The 20,961-nt window shown below is 45.6% G+C and overlaps 1 protein-coding gene across 1 annotated transcript in view; it reads right to left on the bottom strand.

The window, feature by feature from the left end:
- asic4a (acid-sensing (proton-gated) ion channel family member 4a) overlaps positions 1–15,063 on the bottom strand; it is a 235,017-nt gene extending 219,954 nt beyond the window's left edge. The window contains exon 1 of the mRNA XM_059965977.1: positions 14,488–15,063. Within this exon, the coding sequence (XP_059821960.1) occupies positions 14,488–15,063 (576 nt within the window). The remainder of the gene's footprint in view (positions 1–14,487) is intronic.
- Between the last annotated feature and the right edge of the window lie 5,898 nt (positions 15,064–20,961).

Raw genomic sequence — 20,961 nt, 5'->3', positions numbered from 1 at the left:
CTGAATGGATCAGGATGGTACCGAAACAGATTGAATTTATCGTGACAGTTCTTGAATAGGCTGAATGCTTCAGAACAGTACAGCAACAGGCTGAATGGATCAGGACTGTACAGGAACAGGCTGCATGAATCAGTATGGTAGAGGAACTGTTTGAAAGGAATGAAACGGTACAGGGACAGGCAAAATGGATGTGCACAGTACAGGTACAGGCTGAACAAATTGGGATCATACAGGAATAGGCTGAATGGATTGGGGTGGTTGAGGAACAGGCTGAATTGATGGAATGGTACAAGAAGAGGCTGAATGTATCAGAAAAGTACCTGAACAGGCTGAAAGGATTGGGACGGTGCAGGAACAAGCTGAATGGATTGCAAAGGTACACGAACAGGCTGAATGGATTACAAAGGTACAGAAACAGCCTGAATGGATCAGTACAGTCAAGGAACAGGCTGAATGGTTCAGGAAACTACAGCAATAGGCTGTATAGATCAGAACGGTAGAGGAATAGGCTGAAAGGATCAGGACTGTACAGGAACAGGCTAAATGAATCATGATGGTACAGGAACAGGCTGAATGGATTGGGACTGTACAGGAGCAGGCTGAATGGATCAGCGCTATACAGCAACAGGCTGAATGTTTCGGAAAAGTAGAGGAACAGAATGAATTGTGTCAGTACCGGAACAGGCAGAATCAAATAAGACTGTACAGGAACAGGCAAATGATAATGGACTGTACAGGAATAGGCTGATTGAATCCGGATGGTAACAGAACAGGCTGAGTGGATTGTGACGATACAGGAGCAGGCTGAATAGATCATGACTGTACATGAACAGGTTGAATGGATTGGAACAGTACAGGAACAGGCAAAATAGATGAGGATGGTACATACGCAAGCAAAATGGATCAGAACAGTACAGATACAGGCTGAACGGATTGATATCATACAGGAATAGGCTGAATGGATCGAAATGGTAGTGGAACAGGCTGAATTGATCAGCATGGTATAGGAACAGGTTGAATGGATCAGGACAGTAGAAGAACAGGCTGAAAGGATTTCAACATTACAGGAACAGGCAGAACAGTTGAGCAACATGTTGAATTGATTGGAACAGTTCAGGAACAGGCTGAATGGATCAGAAAAGTATATGAAAGGATTGTGATGGTACAGGAATATGCTGAATGGATCAGGACAGTTGAGGAACAGGCTGAATAGATCAGAACAGTAGAGGAACAGGCTGAAAGCATCAGGACTGTGCAGGAACAGGCTGAATGGATCAGAACAAAACAGGAACAGGCTGAATGTGCCATGCACAATCATAATCAAATGAAAAACAGACATGGGAGCACGAAGGAACATCTGGAAATCTCCAGGAAGAACTTCTTCACTGCTGCTGCTGTGAGGTTCGTGTCTCTGCTGGGAAGAACAGGCCCCTAGTCCTAGGGGTCACGTTGCCTATGGCCATTGGTGGGGACATCTTAATACGCTCAGCAGAGGATGGTGCTCGGAGAAGCTGTGTCGGAGGGGTTGGTCGGAGGCTTGACGGACTCGGAGTCCGCTGCAATCAGGTCACTTTCAATGTGTGCTGTGTCTGCAAGGCTGGGTTCGATGGAGCTTTCAATGTGTGCTGTGTCTGCAAGGCTGAGTCAGGCAGCACCATGGAAGTCCATAGCGGGGGTATTCCCTTCTGCTGCCTGTGTGAGATGACGAGTCTATCGGGACTCTGAGGACTTGTGTGGTGGTTTCTTTTGAACTTATAGTCTTTTAACATCTTTGGACTATTTTTACTGTGCCCAAGGTCTGTTTGTTAACAATTATGCTATTGTTTGCACTGTTGTAACTATATGTTGTAACTATATGGTTTTGTGCAGGTTTTGTAGCTTTAGTTTTTGGTTTGTTGGATGGTAGAGTTGGTCTCCTGACTTGGTGTGTCTGGGTAGTCTTGTTTTGTCTGGTGGAATTGGAGATCCTTTCCGGGGAACGCGCTAAGACCGTAGCATGATATTAATAAGCAGCAGCCTCTCCGGACTCTGGATTTGGGATTGGCAAACGTTATGTGGATTTTCTGGTGTAGTCTGTTTTGTCATGTGCTTTTGTGATATCATTCTGGAGGAACGTTGTCTCATTTTTTAACTGCATTGCATTTGTGGTTTCTAAATGTCAATAAACTGAATCTGAATCTGAATCTGACTGTACAGGAACAGGCTGAATGGATCCATAATGGTACAGGAACAGGCTGAACAGATTGGGACAGCACAGGAGCAGGCTGAATGGATTGGGATGTTACAGGAACAATCTGAATGGTTCAGGACAGTAGAGGAACAGGCTGAAAGGATCAGACTGTACAGGAACAGTCTGAATGAATCAGGACTGTACTGGAAGAGGCTGAATGGATTGGGATGGTACAGCTACAGCTTGAATGGAATGGAACGGTACAGTAACAGGCTGAATTAATCAGCATGGTACAAAAATAGACTGAATGGATTAGAATGGTAGGGTGAATGGATTGGAACTGTACAGGAACAGGCTGAAGGGATTGGGACAGTACAGGAACAGGCTGAGTGGATCAGGACGGTACAGGAACAGGCTGAATGGATTGGGACAGTTGTTATGAACCCCAGTTTCAACACCTGGGACAGTACGTGATGTACTGGGGATCTGTGACTTTGTTTCTGTGAGTGTCACGTGATGACCTACCCCAACAGTATAAAAGGAGCAGCGCAGATTGCTCCGGAGAATCGAGTATGGCTTCGATCATGGAAAGACAACAGTGCATGGGGTTGCTGGTTTAAACTCTCCAAGTAGCCCAAAGGGGTGAGTTGAGATCGATCCAGAGTATTGATCAATGACTCTCACGGTTGCTGCAGCTGGAGGCAGTTGCAGAGAAGAGGGGGGAGAAAAGGTTTGAAACAGAAGAAATCTAGTGACAAAGAGATCACTTTTTGGACTCTCTCCAAGTAGCTCATAAGAGTGAGTTTGAATCCATTTGAATACGAAAGGTTGTTGTCACATAGTTAATCCACAGGAGTGGGTTCTCTGGTGAGGGGAAAACCTTTGTGAATACCACGTGTGTGTTAACCCTCGTCTGGGAGTGGTAGTTCACTGAAGAAGGCATCCCTGTGGCAAATCACTGTTGGAGTCACTTCCAGTGACATACCTTCAAGGTCGGCAGAGGAGTGGCAAGTGAAACGAATGAGTCAATTTATCAGCCAATATAAGCAAGGCTTCCTCTAGGGGAGCGGCCTGATCGAGGGAAGTGCCTGGTGTGAAAAGTGCCAGTCTTTGGCTCAAGAGTCTTCGGTGAGGAGGCTGAGGGAGGAGACTACGCCACAGTTGGAGACGGTGAGAGGTGGTGAAGAAATGCCAGGTAAACTGACTCCGTGTGATGCTTGCCTGATATGGGAGGTCAGGGACACTGATGGTGCTGCTACAACTGTGAAAAGTGTGTCCAGGTTCAGCTCCTAAAGGACCGTGTTGGGGCACTGGAGAGGCAACCGGATGACCTCAGGTTCATCCAGGAAAACAAGAGTTTTCCAGACAGGACCTACAGCGAGATCGTTACACCGAAGATACCGGAAGAGAGAAGGGGGCGATGACGAGGAAGAGGTGGATGCTTGGAGTACAGGAGAACCCGGGGGATGTACCTCTTGAAAACAGGTTTAGACACTTGGAAGCTGTTGGGACAGAAGGCACTGCAGGTCTGAGAGGCAGACAGGTCTGTGAGTCAAAAACTGGCACTGAAGCAGAGCGGAGGAGACAGATGTCAGGCAGAGCCATGGTAGTAGGGGACACCATAGTGAGAGGTACAGAAAGGGGTCTCTGCGGCAACAGGCGAGATTTAAGGATGGTGTGTTGCCTCCCTGATGCCAGGACCGATTGCAGGGAATCCTCAAGGGTGAGGGTGAACAGCCGGAAGTGGTAGTGCATGTCGGCACAGATGACATCGGGAAGAAGAGGAAAGAAATTCTGCAGCGTGACTTCAGAGAACTTGGAAGAAGGCTGAAAAGCAGGGCCTCCAGGGTCCTAGAGGTCTCAAACCAGTTATCTCCGGTTTGCTTCCAGTTCCTCGTGCTGGTGAGGGCAGGAACAGGGAGATATGGGATCTGAATGTGTGGCTGAGGAGCTGGTGAGGCAAGCAGAATCTTAGACCACTGGGATCTGTTCTGGGGTAAGAATGAATTGTACAAAAGGGATGGGTTACACCTTAACAGGGGGTGACCAGCATTCTGGCAGGCAGGTTTGCCACTGCTACATGGGTGTGTTTAAACTAAGTAGTGGGGGGGGGAGAGGAGACGAACTGAAAATATAAGGATGGAGTTAAAGGGAAAGAGAGAATAAGAAAAGTTAAGAAAAACAACAGAATTAACTGGGCGGAAAGCTCAGGAAGGGGTCGGAGAGTATGGCCAATTGCAATATGAATCAATGAGAAAGGTGAGGGGAGTAATGGATTAAAAGTATTAAATATGAATACACGAAGTATAAGAAATAAAGTGGATGAACTTGAGGCTCAGTTGGAAATTGGCAAGTATGATGCTGTAGGACATGGCTGCAAGAGGACCAGGGCTGGGAAATGAATATTCAAGGATATACGTCCTATTGAAAGGACAGACAGGTGGGCAGAGGGGTGGGGTGACTCTGTTGGTGAGGAATGAAATTCAGTCCCTTGCGAGAGGTGACATAGAATCAGGAGAAGTAGAGTCAGTATGGATAGAACTGAGAAATTGTAGGGGCAAAAAGACCCTACTGGGAGTTATCTACAGGCCCCCGAGTAGTAGCCTGGATATTGGGTGCAAGTTAAATCAAGAGTTAAAATTGGCATGTCGCAAAGGTAGTTCTACGGTTGTTATGGGGGATTTCAATATGGAGGTAGACTGGGAAAATCAGGTTGGTACTGGACCCCAAGAAGGGTAGTTTGTGGAATGCCTCCAAGATGGATTATTAGAGCAGCTTGTACTGGAGCCTACCCGGGAGAAGGCAATGCTGGATTTAGTGTTGTGTAATGAACCGGATTTGATAAAGGAATTCACGGTAAAGGAGCCATTAGGAGGTAATGACCATAATATGATGTCTTAATCTACAATTTGAGAGGGAGAAGGAAAAATCGGAAGTGTCAATATTACAGTTGAACGAAGGAGACTATGGAGCCATGAGGGAGGAGCTGGCCAATGTTGACTGGAAAGATACCCTAGAAGGGATGACAGTGGAGCAACAATGGCAGGTATTTCTGGGAATAATACAGAGTGTGCAGGATCAGTTCATTCCAAAGAGGAAGAACGATTCTAAGGGGAGTAGGGGGTGACCGTGGCTGACTAGGGAAGTCAAGGACAGTATAAAAATAAAAGAGAAGTATGAAAAGCAAAGATGAGTGGGAAGCCAGAGGTTTGGGAAACATTTAAAGAGCAACAGAAGATATCTAAAAAGGCAATACAGGGAGAAAAGATGAGGTACGAAGGTAAGCTAGCCAAGAATATAAAGGATGATAGTAAACGCTTCTTTAGGTATGTGAGGAGGAAAAAATTAGTTAAGACCAAAGTTGGGCCCTTGAAGACAGAAACGGGTGAATTTATTATGGGGAACAAGGAAATGGCAGATGAGTTGAACAGGTACTTTGGATCTGTCTTCACTAGGGAAGACACAAACAATCTCCCAGATGTAATAGTGGCCAAAGGACCTAGGGTAATGGAGGAACTGAAGGAAATTCACATTAGGCGGAAAATGGCGTTGTGTAGACTGATAGGACTGAAGGCTGATAAATCCCCAGGGTCTGATTGTCTGCATCCCAGGGTACTTAAGGAGGTGGCGCTAGAAATCGTGGATGCATTTGTAATAATTTTCCAATGTTCTATAGATTCAGGATCAGTTCCTGTGGATTAGGGGGTAGCTTATGTTATCCCACTTTTTTAAAAAAGGAGAGAGAGAAAAGACGGAATTATAGACCAGTTAGCCTGACATCAGTGGAGGGGAAGATGCTGGAGTCAATTATAAAAGATGAAATAGCGGCACATTTCAGGATCAATCCAAGTCAGCATGGATCTATGAAGGGGAAATCATACTTGACTAATCTTCTGGAATTTTTTGAGGATATATCTATGAAAATGGACAAGGGAGAGCCAGTGGATGTGGTGTACCTGGACTTCCAGAAAGCCTTTGATAAGGTCCCACATAGAAGATTAGTGGGTAAAATTAGAGCACTCGGAAACAAAGAGTAGAGATTAACAGGTCCCTTTCAGAATGGCAGGCAGTGACTAGTGGGTACCACAAGGCTCGGTGCTGGGACCGCAGCTATTTACAATATACATTAATGATTTAGATGAAGGGATTAAAAGTAACATTAGCAAATTTGCAGATGATACAAAGCTGGGTGGCAGTGTGAGGAGATTGTTAGGAGAATGCGGGGTGACTTGGACAGGTTGGGTGAATGGGCAGATGCATGGCAGATGCAGTTTAATGTGGATAAATGTGAGTTATCCACTTTGGTGGCAAGAACAGGAAGGCAGATTACTATCTTAATGGTGTCAAGTTAGGAAAAGGGGAAATACAATGAGATCTAGGTGTCCTTGTTCATCAGTCACTGAAATTAAGCACGCAGGTACAGCAGGCAGTGAAGAAAGCTAATGGCATGTTGGCCTTCATAACAAGGGGAGTTGAGGATAGGAGCAAAGAGGTCCTTCTGCAGTTGTACAGGGCCCTAGTGAGACCCCACCTGGAGTATTGTGTGCAGTTTTGGTCTCCAAATTTGAGGAAGGACATTCTTGCTATTGAGGGAGTGCAGCGTAGGTTCACGAGGTTAATTCCTGGGATGGTGGGACTGTCATATGTTGAAAGATTGGAGTGACTGGGCTTGTATACACTGGAATTTAGAAGGATGAGAGGGGATCTGATAGAAACATATAAGATTATTAAGGGATTGGACATGCTGGAGGCAGGAAACATATTCCCGATGTTAGGGGAATCCAGAAGCAGAGGCCACAGTTTAAGAATAAAAAAAACATTTAGAACAGAGTTGAGGAAAAACTTTTTCACCCAGAGAGTTGTGGATCTGTGGAATGCTCTGCCTCAGAAGGCAATGGAGGCCAATTCTCTGGATGCTATCAAGAAAGAGTTAGATAGATCTCTTAAAGATAGCAGGGTCAAGGGATATGGGGAGAACGCAGGAATGTGGTACTAAATGTGGATGATCAGCCATGATCACAGTGAATGGTGGTGCTGGCTCAAAGGGCCAAATGGCCTACTCTCGCACTTATTGTCTATTGTACATCGTGGAACCGGATAATCCAAACGTGGATTTTTGGCACCCATTTTGGTAAACCCCTGCAAGGTCTTGGGTGTGTGTGTGTGGTGACCAGTCCTGGAAAAGGGATATTTCCTATCAGTTACATGGTGAAATTCTCACTTTTTGTGGACTTTTCGAAACAGACCACATCAGGAAGTCACTTCCACTGTAAAGTTACAGTGGCCGCTTAGTGAGATCACTATTCATAGGGTACTGTGTGTCTCTGCCGAATCGCCTTTGGAAAGGTACGGTGGCCGTTTCTGGCGTATCTCTGCGAGACTTGCTTCTTTGCTGTATTTTGTATCTCCTTCTTCAAAATCATTTCCTCGCCACACTTTGAATCTAAAAGTGTCTCCTATCAATTCCCCCGTGAATTCCTGAAACTTTCTGAACTGGCATTCTGAGACTGTGCTTCAGTAAGACTCTGTTAAGAATTGTTTCTAAGTTTAACCATTTGGGAGCTATAGATGCAGAGCACTGTTAACTTCGTTTTAAGTTAGTCACTTGTTTAATTTTCTATGTTTCTGCTTGAGCGTTAATAAATTCTGTTGCTTTCCAATAATATCCTGACTCCATTCCAGATCTATTATTGCTGGTTCCACATAACACAGTACAGCAACAGGCTGAATGGATCAGGACGATCCAGGAACAGGCAGAATGGATCCTCAGAATGGGTCCAGAATGAAACAGTCACACACACAGACTGAGAATATCAATAACACATTAACACAATAGGTGTATATATTGGTGATAGAGTTGCACAAAGACCAAATATATTGGTGACACCAGAATATATCCCTGATATATTTGCACACAGACTGAGCATATCTGTGCTACAATCACACACAAAATAAATATATCAATGATATATTCATACAAGACTGAATATATCGGTGATAGAGTCACACACAGGCAGAATGTATCAAGTGCTACTATCTCACATGGACAGAATATATCAGAGATACCGTTGCACATAATCCAAACACGTTGGTGATGTTGTCACACACAGACTGAGTATATCGGTGATACAGTCACACACAGGAAGAATTTATTGAAGATACAGTCACACACAGACTAAATATATCAGAGATACCGTCACACACACACAGAATATTTTAATGATACAGACAAACAGAGACTGAATATATCAGTGATATAGTCACCCACTGACTGAATTTATTGGTGATACAGTCAGACACAGGCTGGCTGAATATAATGGTTACACAGATAAATCCAGGCTGAATTTATTGATTATACAATCATATATGCACTGAATATATCAGTGACATAGTCACACACAGTATTAGTGATACAGTCACACACAGACTTGATACATCAGTCATGCACTCACACGCAAACTGAGCACATCGGTGATACAGCTACACACAGACAGAATATGTCAGTCGTACGGTCACACACAGACTGAATATATCAGTGGTACAGTTGCACACATACTGAATATATCGGTGACACAGTCACACTCAGGCTCAATATATCATTGATACAGTCACACACAGACTGAACACATTGGTGATATCGTCCCCACATAGTGATACAGTTGAAGACAGATGGAATATATCAGTGGTATACTCAGACACAAACTAAATATCTCAGCAATACAGTCACACATACAGACTTAATATTTCAATGATGCAGTAGCACAGAGACTGAAAATATTGGCTATACAATCACATATCAGTGATACAGTTACACATAGTCTGCATATATCGATGATACAGTCACACACAGCTGAATATATTTGTGATATTATCACACTCAGACTGAATATATCAATGATACAGTCACAGACAGAATATATCTGTGATACAATTGCACTCAGGCTGAGTATATCAGTGATACAGTCACACACAGGGTGAATATATCGGTGATACAGTCACGCACAGGCTGAGTATATCATGATCGAATATATGAATGATACTGTCACACACAGCCTCTCTCAGTGGTACTGTCACACACAGGCTGAATATGTCAATGATACAGTTACATACATACAGAATATCATTGATACAGTCATACTCAGGAAGAATATATCTGTGAACATGTCACACGCAGATAGAATATAATCTGTGACACAGTCTCACACAGGCTGAATATATCAGTAATACAGGCACACATGGACTAAATATATTTGTATACAGTCACACACATACTAAATATATAATTGATAGTCATACTCAGGAAGCATATATCTGTGATACCATCACAACATACTGAATATATTGAAGACACAGTTGTAAACAGATTGTCTATATCAGAGATACAGTTGCACATAGACAGAATATATTTGTAATACAGTCACATGCCAAAATATATCAGTGATACAGTCGCACTCAGACTGAACACATCGGTGATATCATCACACACACAGGCTGAATATACCAATGATACAGTGTCACACAAACTGAAAATATTGACCATGCAGTCACACACAGGTAGAGTATATCTGTGAACACAGATTGCATATATTAGTGATACAGACATGCAAAAGCTGAATATATTAATGATACTGTCACACACAACCTGAATATATCAGTAAAACAGTCACAGGCACAGGCTGAATATATCAGTGACATAGCCACATACAGATGGAGTATATCAGTGATACAGTCACACACAGACTGAAAATATCTCTCAGACAGTCACACACATGCTTCCATATATTGGTGATACAGTCACACATAGACTGAATTTATCAGTGCTACCATCACAAACATGCTGAACGCCTCTGTGATATTGTCATGCATAAGCTGAATATATCAATGATACAGTCACACACAGACTGAATATATTGATGATATAACCAGACACAATCTGAATTATTTCAGTATAGTCTCACACACACACTGAATATACCAGTGATATAGACTGCAGAAAATATCTGAAAGGGTATATCCTGAGTCTCAGTTCGGTTTCAGGTCAGAACGCTCCACAATCGACATGATCTTCTCCCTTCGACAGCTACAAGAGAAATGCCCAGAGCAAAGACAACCACTCCACGTTGCTTTCATTGACCTCACGAAGGCCTTCGACCTTGTGAGCAGAGACGGCCTGCTCAAAGTCCTCACCAGGAGTGGTTGTCCCCCGAGGCTCCTCAGGATTGTTCTGTCATTCCACACAGACACGAAGGGCGTCGTTCATTTTGACGGCTCTTCTTCGGAGGCCTTCAACATCCGCAACGGTGTGAAGCAAGGCTGGGTGCTTACTCCACCCTGTTCGGCATCTTCTTCGCAGCCATGCTAAAGCACGCCTTTGGAACCTCAACTGATGGTGTCTCCCTCCACACCAGATCGGACAGGAGGCTATTCAGTCTGTCCCGGCTGTGGGCGAAAACCAAGGTTTGCAAAGTACTCATCAGGGACATGTTGTTTGCAGATGACGCGACTCTGGCAATACACTCGGAAGAGCAACTGCAACGCCTCACGGACAGCTTCTCATGAGCCTGTCAGGACTTCAGCTTGACCATCAGCCTGAAGAAGACCAATGTGTTAGGCTAAGATGTCGAGCACCCCCCCCCCCCCTGCCATTACCATCAACAACTACGAGCTGGAGGTAGTTCACGAGTTTGCATACCTTGGCTCCACCATCAGAGACAGTCTCTACCTAGACCCCAAGATCAACAGACGGATCGGACAAGCAGCCTCAATATTTGCCAGGCTGACAAAGCGAGTCAGGGAGAACAGAAAGCTGATGACGTACACCAAGACTGCAGTCTACAGGGCCTGCATCCTCAGCACACTGCTTTACGGCAGTGAGACCTGGAACCTCTACTCCAGACAAGAGCGGCATCTCAATGCCTTCCACCTTCGCAGCCTGAGACGCATCCTGGACATCAAGTGGACTGACCCAGTCACCAACAATGAGGTCCTGGTCCGTGCCCAGATACCCAGCCTCTTCACCCCTGCTCCAAAAACGCCATCTCTGCTGGCTGGGCCGCGTACATCACATGTCAGATGGGAGGATCCTGAAAGACCTGCTGTACAAGGAACTGGCCTCCGGCAAGAGAGCACAAGGGTGGCCCCAGCTTCATTTCTAAGATGTCTGCAAGAGAGACATGAAGTCACTGAACATGAACGTTGAGAGGTGGGAGGACATTGCAAGCGATCACTCTTGCTGGAGGCTGGAACTACACAGAGGTCTAAAAAGAGGAGAAGAGAAGCTGAGGCTTGCTGCTGAAGAAAAGCACACTCGCCGAAAAAACAGCACCAAGACAACGCTGGAGGACAGCACCTTTGGGTGCAGTCGCTGCAGCAGAGACTGTCACTCCTGTGTGGCCCTCTACAGCCACAACAGACGCTGTTCCACCAACACAGACTGAAGCAAGACTTTCCAGGCACAGACCCATGGTCTCGTGAGATTAACAGATGCCAATTCTTAGTCACACACAGACTGAATTTAACTGTGATACAGTCACACCAAGGCAGGATATATCAGTGGTACGGTCACAGACAGGCTGAATATATCAGTATATAGTCACGCAAACACTGAAAATATCAGTGACATCGTTACACACAGACATATGCTGAATATATCAGTGGTACAGTCACACACAAAATGTATATATTGGTGATATAGTCATGCAGGCTGTAATTATCAGTAATACAGGTACACACGAACTGAATATGTCAGTGATGCATACTGAATATCTCATTGATACAGTCACACACGGGCTGAAAATATCAGTGGTACTGTCGCCCACAGAAGGAATACATCGGTGACATTGCCATGCACAGGTAAATATATCAGTGATATTGTTACACAGAGGCTGAATATATTGAAGACATAGTTGTAAACAGATTGCATATATCAGAGATACAGTCACACATAGACCGAATATATTTGTAGTACAGTCACACGCCAAAAGAATATATCGGTGATACAGTTGCACTCAGACTGAACATATTGCTGATATCATCACAGACTGAAAAATTGACCATGCAGTTGCACACAGAGTACATCAGTGATACAGTCACACACAGACTGAATATACCAATGATACAGTCACAAACTGAAAATATCAGTGTTAATCTCACACAGACTGAATATATCTCTCAGACAGTCATACGGATGTTTCCATATGTTGGTGATACAGCCATACACAGACTGAATACATCAATGATACAGTCACAAACTGAAAATATCAGTGTTAATCTCACACAGACTGAATATATCTCTCAGACATACAGATGTTTCCATATGTTGGTGATACAGCCATACACAGACTGAATACATCAATGATACAGTCACAAACTGAAAATATCAGTGTTAATCTCACACAGACTGAATATATCTCTCAGACAGTCATACAGATGTTTCCATATGTTGGTGATACAGCCATACACAGACAAACGTGCTGAACAATTCGGTGATATTGTCATGCACAAGCTGAATATATCAGTGATACAGTCACTCACAGAGGCTGAGTACATTGGTGATATTGACCAACACAATCATACAGTTGAAAACAGACTGAATGCATCAGGAATACACACACACACACACACACACACACTCAATATATCAGTGATAAAGTCAGGCAGAAACTGAATATGTCAGTGATACAGACACACACAGGCTGAACACCTCTATTTAGTCACCCACACATTGAATACATCGATGGCATAGTCACACGCAGTCTGAATATATTTGTGATACAGTCACACACACAGGCTGAATATATCAGTATACAGTCACACAGACACTGAATATATTGGTGACATAGTCACATTGATGATATCGTTGCACACAGACTGTATATATCAGTGATAAAGTCACACAGAGACTGACCCAGACATCATTCTAATACATTTATACGGACTGAACATGTCACACTGTGTAGGTCATACTGACAAACCATCACACAGTCATACAGTATATTCTGTATCAATACCGTTACACACAGAGGGAATATATCAGGCAGACACTGATATCACTACTGAGACAAAATATCAAATGGATATGGTCTGCCCAAGAGTGAATATAACGGTCTGTACAGTCAGAATGAATATCAAAGCTGAGCACAGACTGTAAATATCGTATTGATACAGTCACACAAGAACTGGATATAATGGATGGACTGGTGCTCAGAAACAAAATATCTCGGAGGGAGATGGAATGCATTACATTAATATAATCACAGAGACACTAAATGCTTCAGACTGAGACACAATATATCAGACTGATTCACTCCATAGACCATACAATACAGCAGTAGTTCCTGCAATTCACTCTCTTTCTCTCTCTCCCTCTCTACTTCTGTCTGTCTATGTGTGTGCGTGTGTCTCCCTCTCTCTCTCTCCTCGCACCAGGGAGAGGGCTCCAGTTGTAAACACTATGATGGACAGCAGTTACATGCTGAGTGCCGGTTGCTGTGTGGAAAGGAGGAGGCCATTCTCTGCCTCATGGTCCTGCCTACCCAGCAGAGTCTCCCTCAGTCCATGCCTGGCCAGAATGCCAGGCCATTCCACTCTCCCCTCTGCTATCTCTGAAGCCCGGGGACAGACAGGAGTCACCTCAGAACGAGCTGGGCCACCCGGTGCGATTGCAAAGCTTGTCAGGGGTTTAACGGCCCGTGTCCAGGGATTGCACCGAGGGTACAGCTCCCACTCCCAGGAGTGATATCGCGGGGCAATCTGCTCCAACCACATCCAACCCTCAACAGCCACGGTTAGAGACATAGTCATGGAATGCTACCGCACAGAAACAGACCCTTCAGCCCATCTAGGCTGTGCCGATCTATTCTGCCTGGCAGCATAAAAGCAAGTATTCTTGGCAAAGTCAAATATAAATGTTAAGAACCATAAGACATAGTGGCAGAATTAGGCCATTCAGCCCATCGAGCCCACTCTTACATTCCATCATGGCTGATTTATTATCCCTCTCAACCCCATTCTGCTACCTTCTCCCTGTAATGTTTGACACCCTGACTGATCAGGAAACTGTCAATACCTGCTTTAAATATATTATTTGTTAAATATGAGTTTACTTCATGGACTTTCAATAGAATTTGCCAAGATCTGAACAACTCCCTCAAGGAATCAATTTTAAGATGCTGTTTTAAATGAAGGACGGAATTAGGGAGATTGGCAAATCTCTTCCCTGTTGCCAGTGCAGGTGACAGCGAAGGGGCTTTCACTGGGTAACCTGCTCCCCAGGTCATGATGGTGAGGCAGAAGGGTTAATTTAAAGCTGGACTTACCACAGAGAAGTTGTGTGAGGAACAAGGGGATCCGCTGAAGTTACAGTTCTTCAACATCTCCTCGATCTGGTGGCCGGTGCGGTTGAAGATGTCCATCATGTTGGGCTCAGGGTATCCCTGCACCACTGCCCGGTGGGCATCCTTGCTCTTGGGGGGCAGCCCCGTCATGTTGGCCAGGTGGTAGATGTCAGCATCAGTCAGGGCATTGTGGCGAAAGCGATTCATGTTACAGATGGTGATGGCGGGGAAGGTGATCTCCTGGTTCAACTCCTCGTCCAGCGCCGTGATGTGGTGGTATTGGAGGTAGGAGACGGTGCAATTCACCACTTGGTAGAGGAAGAAGAGAAGGGAGGAGAGGAAGGCGAGAGCCCAGAGACTCTGCTTCACTCCGCAACCCCCTGCCACAAAGACGTGGTTTATGCCATGTAGTGAGCAGGTATCGGCAAAGGTGATCAGGTCCGTGGCAGCCGAGCGACAGGGCTCGCCGATCAGACTCTTCTTGTCACATTCCACCGCCCCTTTCTGCTTCTCCGCATCCTCCGAAAACGCAATCTTGCAAACAATTTCAATCGGCATCTGGGAGAGAGGTGGGAGTCCCGACTACCAGGTGGCTAAAGCTTCCAGCAACGGACTGGCTCGCCGACAGAACTTGCCGGGAGGGGGGGAGAGGGAGAGAGAGAGGGGGAGAGAGAGAGAGAGACAGAGAGACAGAGACAGAGAGAGAGGGGGAGAGAGAGAGAGAGAGAGAGAGATGGAGAGAGAGACAGAGAGAGAGGGAGAGAGAGAGATGGAGAGAGAGAGAGAGACAGAGAGATGGAGAGAGAGACAGAGAGAGAGAGAGAGAGAGAGAGAGATGGAGAGAGAGACAGAGAGAGATGGAGAGAGAGACAGAGAGAGATGGAGAGAGAGAGAGAGGGAGACAGACACAGAGAGGAGACAGAAAGAGAGAGAAAGAGACAGAAAAAGAGAGAGAGAGATAGAATGACAGAGAGAGAGACTGAGATGGAGACAGAGAGATAGAGATTGTGAGTGAGAGAGAAAGAGAGACAGAGACAGGGGAGAGAGACAGAGAGAGAGGGGGAAGAAAAATATAAAGAAAGATGGAGAGGGGAGAGAGAAAGAGAGACAGAAACAGAGAGATAGAGAGACAGAAAGGGACACAGGAGAGACAGAGAGAGCGAGGCTGTGAGGGTAGAGGGAGAGCTACAAATCTGCTCACAAACCACAGTTTCGACTTGCTGCCTCACCTCCCCATGCGCTGAGTGCGCCGTGTCCTGCTTATCAGCAGTAATACAGCTGTCAGGGAGCGCACTCGGTACACCAGCGTATAAAATGCAGCGTTTACACAGTGCTAATAGAACTCAGGGCTGGTTAATAATTCATGAGGGAGCCCATCATGATCACTCCAATCCCCAGCCCTGAATGCAACAACTTCAAACCCACTTGTTGGAGGGAGCACCCCCCACTCCCTCAGACACCCCAAAACTGCCAGCCACCACAACTATGCTCCCATAGCCCACTCCCATTACTCAGGGATGGACAGGGGCAGGGGTAAAGGGAGAGAGTCAGGGGGTGAGAGTAGCGATTGAGGGAGGGGGGACAAAAGGTGAAGGTGGGAGTGGAGGGATGGGGATGACGGGTGAGGTTGGGGGGTGTGGGAGGGAGTTGAGGGGTAAGGGGGGTAGTAGAGAGAGGGAATCGGGGTGAGGGTGGGGGTTCTGGGAGGGAGACGAGGGGTGTGTGTGGGATTTAAAAGGGAGCCCAGGGATGAGGGTGGGAGATGGAGGGAGATGAAGGATAAGGGTAGGCGTACAGGGAGGGAGACAAGGAATGAGGGGGCAAGACAAGAGGTCGTGCTTCCTCTCCCCTCAACCATACACCACCCTCCACTCAACCCACACTCTCCCTCAACCATTCTCTACCCTCCCCTCAACCCACACCCACCCTCAGTCACTGTATAACTGTCACAAAATAATTTCACAAGACTTGTGGCTGATCATACACCTGATTCTGGTTCTGAAAATCACAAAGAGCAGGGGTCCCAGAACAGATCCCTGCGGAATATCACTGGTCTCTGGCCTCCGGGTAGAAAATTCTCTGATTACAACCACCTTCTGCCTTCTGAGGGCAAGCCCATTCTGAATCCAAAAGTGAACACAAAGTACACTGCAGATGCTGTGGTCAAATCCGTTCTGAATCCACACAGCTGGTTCCCTGGATTCCATACCTCCTGACTTTCTAAGTGAGCCTACAATGGGGAACCTTATCAAACATCCATATACACCACAACCACTGTACTACCTTGTCAATGTACATTGTGACATCCTCAAAGAATTCATTTAGACTCGTGAAGCTTGACCTTCCCCTTACAAGACCATGCTAATGTCTCTAATCAGACTACGCCTCTCCAAATGCTCATAAGTCCTCTCTCTAAAAATCCTCTCCAATAACTTGCCCACCACTGAAGTAAGACTGACTGATCTCTAATTCCCAAGATGATCCCTACTCCCTTTCTTGAATAAAAGAAATAACATTTGACACCTTTCAATCATCAGGTACCACTCCTGTGGAGTGAGAATGCAAAGAGGCTGGAATCTCTTCCCTCCCTTCCTGTTGTAATCTGGGGTCTAATCTGTCTGGCCCCAGGGACTTACTTGTCCTACTGTTTTTCAAAAGTTTACCAAAGTGCTTTATAGACCTCACCCTGGTGTATGGTACAGACATTCACATTCACTGTTGTACACACTATACACTGGCGACATGGAGAGACCATAAGACTGTAAGACATAGGAATTCACCCTGTCGAGTCTGTTCCACCATTTGTTCTTGGCTGATTTTCCCTTCCAACCCCTTTTTCCTGCCCAGGTTTGTTTCCCCAGTTGAAGGTGAACAATTCTTTGGTCAGTACTTGGATTACATTGAGTTCCTCCAAATCACACGTTGTGTCCAGTTCTGGTCAGCTCATTACAGGAAGGATGTGGAAGTGCTAGAGAGGGTGCAGAGGAAATTTACCAGGATGCTGCCTGGATTAGAGAGCATGTCTTATGAGGAAAGGTTGAGTGAGATAAAGCAAATGAGGATGAGAAGTGACTTGATAGAGTTGTTCTGGGTGTATTGTACAGGCCAGGTGCACTGTTCTGTATACACAGTCTTCTGCTTATGCTGTGATCTGCTCCTGGGCACACAGCTGAACACAAATCCCAATGAGACCAGTATCCCACTCCTTCCCAATCCACAATCAAACTCCACACTACGTGTTCCCAACTCCCTGCACTCCGGTCCAGCCTCACTGTAGGCTCATTCAATCAACATTCAGGATGGGATTTTTCATTTCACTGCTCAGGCATCACTGAAACTCAACAAAACTCATCTTGCTGCTGTTATATAATTTATTGACTGAGCAATTCTTTAAAAACCTAGCCAGAGATTGTATCCCATCCTCAAACTCCACTGTGTCTGCATGCACACACTCCCTGTCACTTCCAAACTCTCTCCACTACACTCTCTCCTTCTCTCCCCACACTCCCTCTCACTTCCAAAGTCTCTCCTTCTCTCCCTCTCACTTCCAAACTCTCTCCCCCACACTCTCTCCTTCTCTCCCCACACTCCCTCTCACTTCCAAACTCTCTCCTTCTCTCCCCACACTCCCTCTCACTTTCAAACTCTCCTTCTCTCCCCACACTCCCTCTCACTTCCAAACTCTCTCCTTCTCTCCCCACACTCCCTCTCACTTCCAAACTCTCTCCTTCTCTCCCCACACTCCCTCTCACTTTCAAACTCTCCTTCTCTCCCCACACTCCCTCTCACTTCCACTCTCCCTCTCTCCCCACACTCCCTCTCACTTCCAAACTCTCTTCCCTACACTCTCTCCTTCTCTCCCCACACGCCTTCTCACTTCCAAACTCTCTCCCCTACACTCTCTCCTTCTCTCCCCACACTCCCTTTCACTTCCAAAGTCTCTCCTTCTCTCCCCACACTCCCTCTCACTTCCAAACTCTCTCCCCCACACTCTCTCCTTCTCTCCCCACACTCCCTCTCTCCATTCCACAGTCCGTCTGTCCCTTCCACACTCCCTCTCTCCATTCCACACTCCCTCTCTCCATTCCATACTCCCTCTCTCCCTTTCACCCTTGATTCCTCTCTTCCCCAACACTCTCTCCCACTCCCCCACTGCAGCCAAAGTCATTGAATTTATCATCGCATGTACAAGTACACAGAACATAAATAAAAGATAGAACATCACAGCACAGTACAGGCCCTTCGGCCCACAATTTTGCCTTCAACCTAACCCTTCTTCCCACATAGCCCTCCACTTTTCTATCATTCACGTGCCATCTTGTCACCACTACAGACACCGCCACCGAGTCTGGACGCTCTCGCAGGTGGGCAGCTGAAGGAAGATAGCAATCACGCACATGAGGTTGCTCATCCCAGCCGATTGGTGATGAGTTTGTGGAATTTGTTGCCACAGTGGAGGCCAGCATGTTGGGTGTATTTAAGGCAGAGATCGATAGGTTCTTGATTGGACATGGCATCAAGGTTACAGGGAGAAGGCTGGAACTGGGTTTGAGGAGGAGAGAAAAAAGGATCAGCCATGATTGAATGGCAGAGCAGACTCGTTGGGCCAGATGGCCTATTTCTGCTCTCATGTCTTTGGTCTTATGGTTAGGGTTCTTTGTAATTGTATTTTACTTCCCTCCTTTTGGTTCAATCTTGTCAAGTCTTGATTGAAGCACAGTGACGACAACTCTCCCTTCTTACCTTAGTCCACATTCTGGGAAAGAAGTTTAGTGATTTTGATAGATGCTGTTAAAGGAGCAGTATTAACTTAGGTTGAGGTGACTGTTTTCAAGCCGTAGTGACAGTGTTAGGTTTAGTTAGTCTGGGAGTTTTTAGTTAGCAGCCCTATTGGCCTAACGTTTATTATTTTCTTTTGTTCTGTACAGTTCTTATAAAACTCGATGAAACTGTTCAATCCGTATCTGAGTCTCTCCCTCTGCATTTGGGCCATCACTGAAATCCTGTCATAGCTCAGAGTCTCTTAAGTGTCAACAATATATCCGTCAACATCCCTGGCAGGCAATTCCATGCACCCACCACTCTCTTTTTTTAAAAACCCTTTTTCTGACACCAAACCCTCCCCCCCCACTAAACCTTCTTCCGATCACCTTAAAGTTATGCCCCTTCATATTGGGTGTTGGTCAATTGGTGACAACATTGTATCCATGGTTGGAGGCAGAGGGAGGTGGTGGAGGGGTATCTGACAGGGGCATCTGACCAGTGATCGACTAGTCATATATAAAAGTGGCCTCAAAGTTCAAAATTCAAAGTAAATTTATTATCAAAGCACATATATGTCACCTTATACTACCTTAAGATCCATTTCCTTTTGGGCATTCACAGTAGAACAGAAAAATACAATAGAATGAATGAAAAACCATACACAAAATAACGTGGATCAGAACGCTAGTAAGTCTGCCTTTAGCTGAAATGATGAATTTAACGCAGACAAGTGTGAGGTTTGGGCGGACAAGTCAGAGTAGGACTTCCACAGTGAGCAATAGGGCACTGTGCAGTGCAGTAGAACAGAGGGATCTGGGAATAGAAGTCCATAATTCCTTGAAAGTGGCGTCAGAAGTAGATAAGATCATTATTGGCACATTGGCCTTCATAAATCAAAGTACTGTAATACAGCAGTTGGGATGTCTTGTTGAAGTACAAGATGCTGGCAAGGCCTAATTCAGAGCATTGTGTGCAGCTCTGGTCACCCACCTACAGGAGAGATGTCAATAAGTTTGAATAAGTGCAGAGAAAATTTACATGACTGTTGTCGGGTCTTCAGGACCAGAGTTATAGGGAAAAGTCGAATTGGTTAGGACTTAATTTCCTGGGCGTGGGAGACTGAGGGGAATTTGATAGAGATATACAAAACTATGAGGGGTATAGATAGGGTAATGCAAGTAGGCTTTTTCCACTGAGTTTGGGTGAGACTAGAACGAGAAGTCATGGATTAAGGGTGAAAAACGAAATATCTAAGGGGTATCTGAGGGTGAACTTCTTCACTCGGAGGGTGGTGAGGGGGTGGAGCGAGCTGCCAGCGAAAATGGTGGATATGAGTTCAGTTGTGATATTTAAGAGAAATTTGGATAAGTACGTAGACGGGGTATGGAGGGCTATGGGCCACATTTGGGTCAATGGGACCAAACAGAATAACAGTTTAGCTCTGAATAGATGGGCTGAATGGCCTGCTTCTTTACTGTAGAGCCCTATCATTCTATGGCTCTTTCCTCTATCCCTTCTCAACAATGTTATCCACCTCCATCTGCCACTTTCAGGGCTCATTGGATTGGCTGGAAATTTCCCAGGTGGGAGATTTCACACTTGAGGGAAGCTGAGGATTTGAAGTCACGCTGGGAAGTGGATGGAGCCGCGGATCAGCGGACTCTGAGTAGGGAGAGGCAGGAGGGATGGAGT

The sequence above is a fragment of the Hypanus sabinus genome, chromosome 4 (genome assembly GCF_030144855.1).
Source record: "Hypanus sabinus isolate sHypSab1 chromosome 4, sHypSab1.hap1, whole genome shotgun sequence".
NCBI lineage: Eukaryota > Metazoa > Chordata > Chondrichthyes > Myliobatiformes > Dasyatidae > Hypanus > Hypanus sabinus.
Note: the sequence above shows the minus strand (reverse complement) of the source record. Positions and strands in the feature narration are given on the sequence as shown.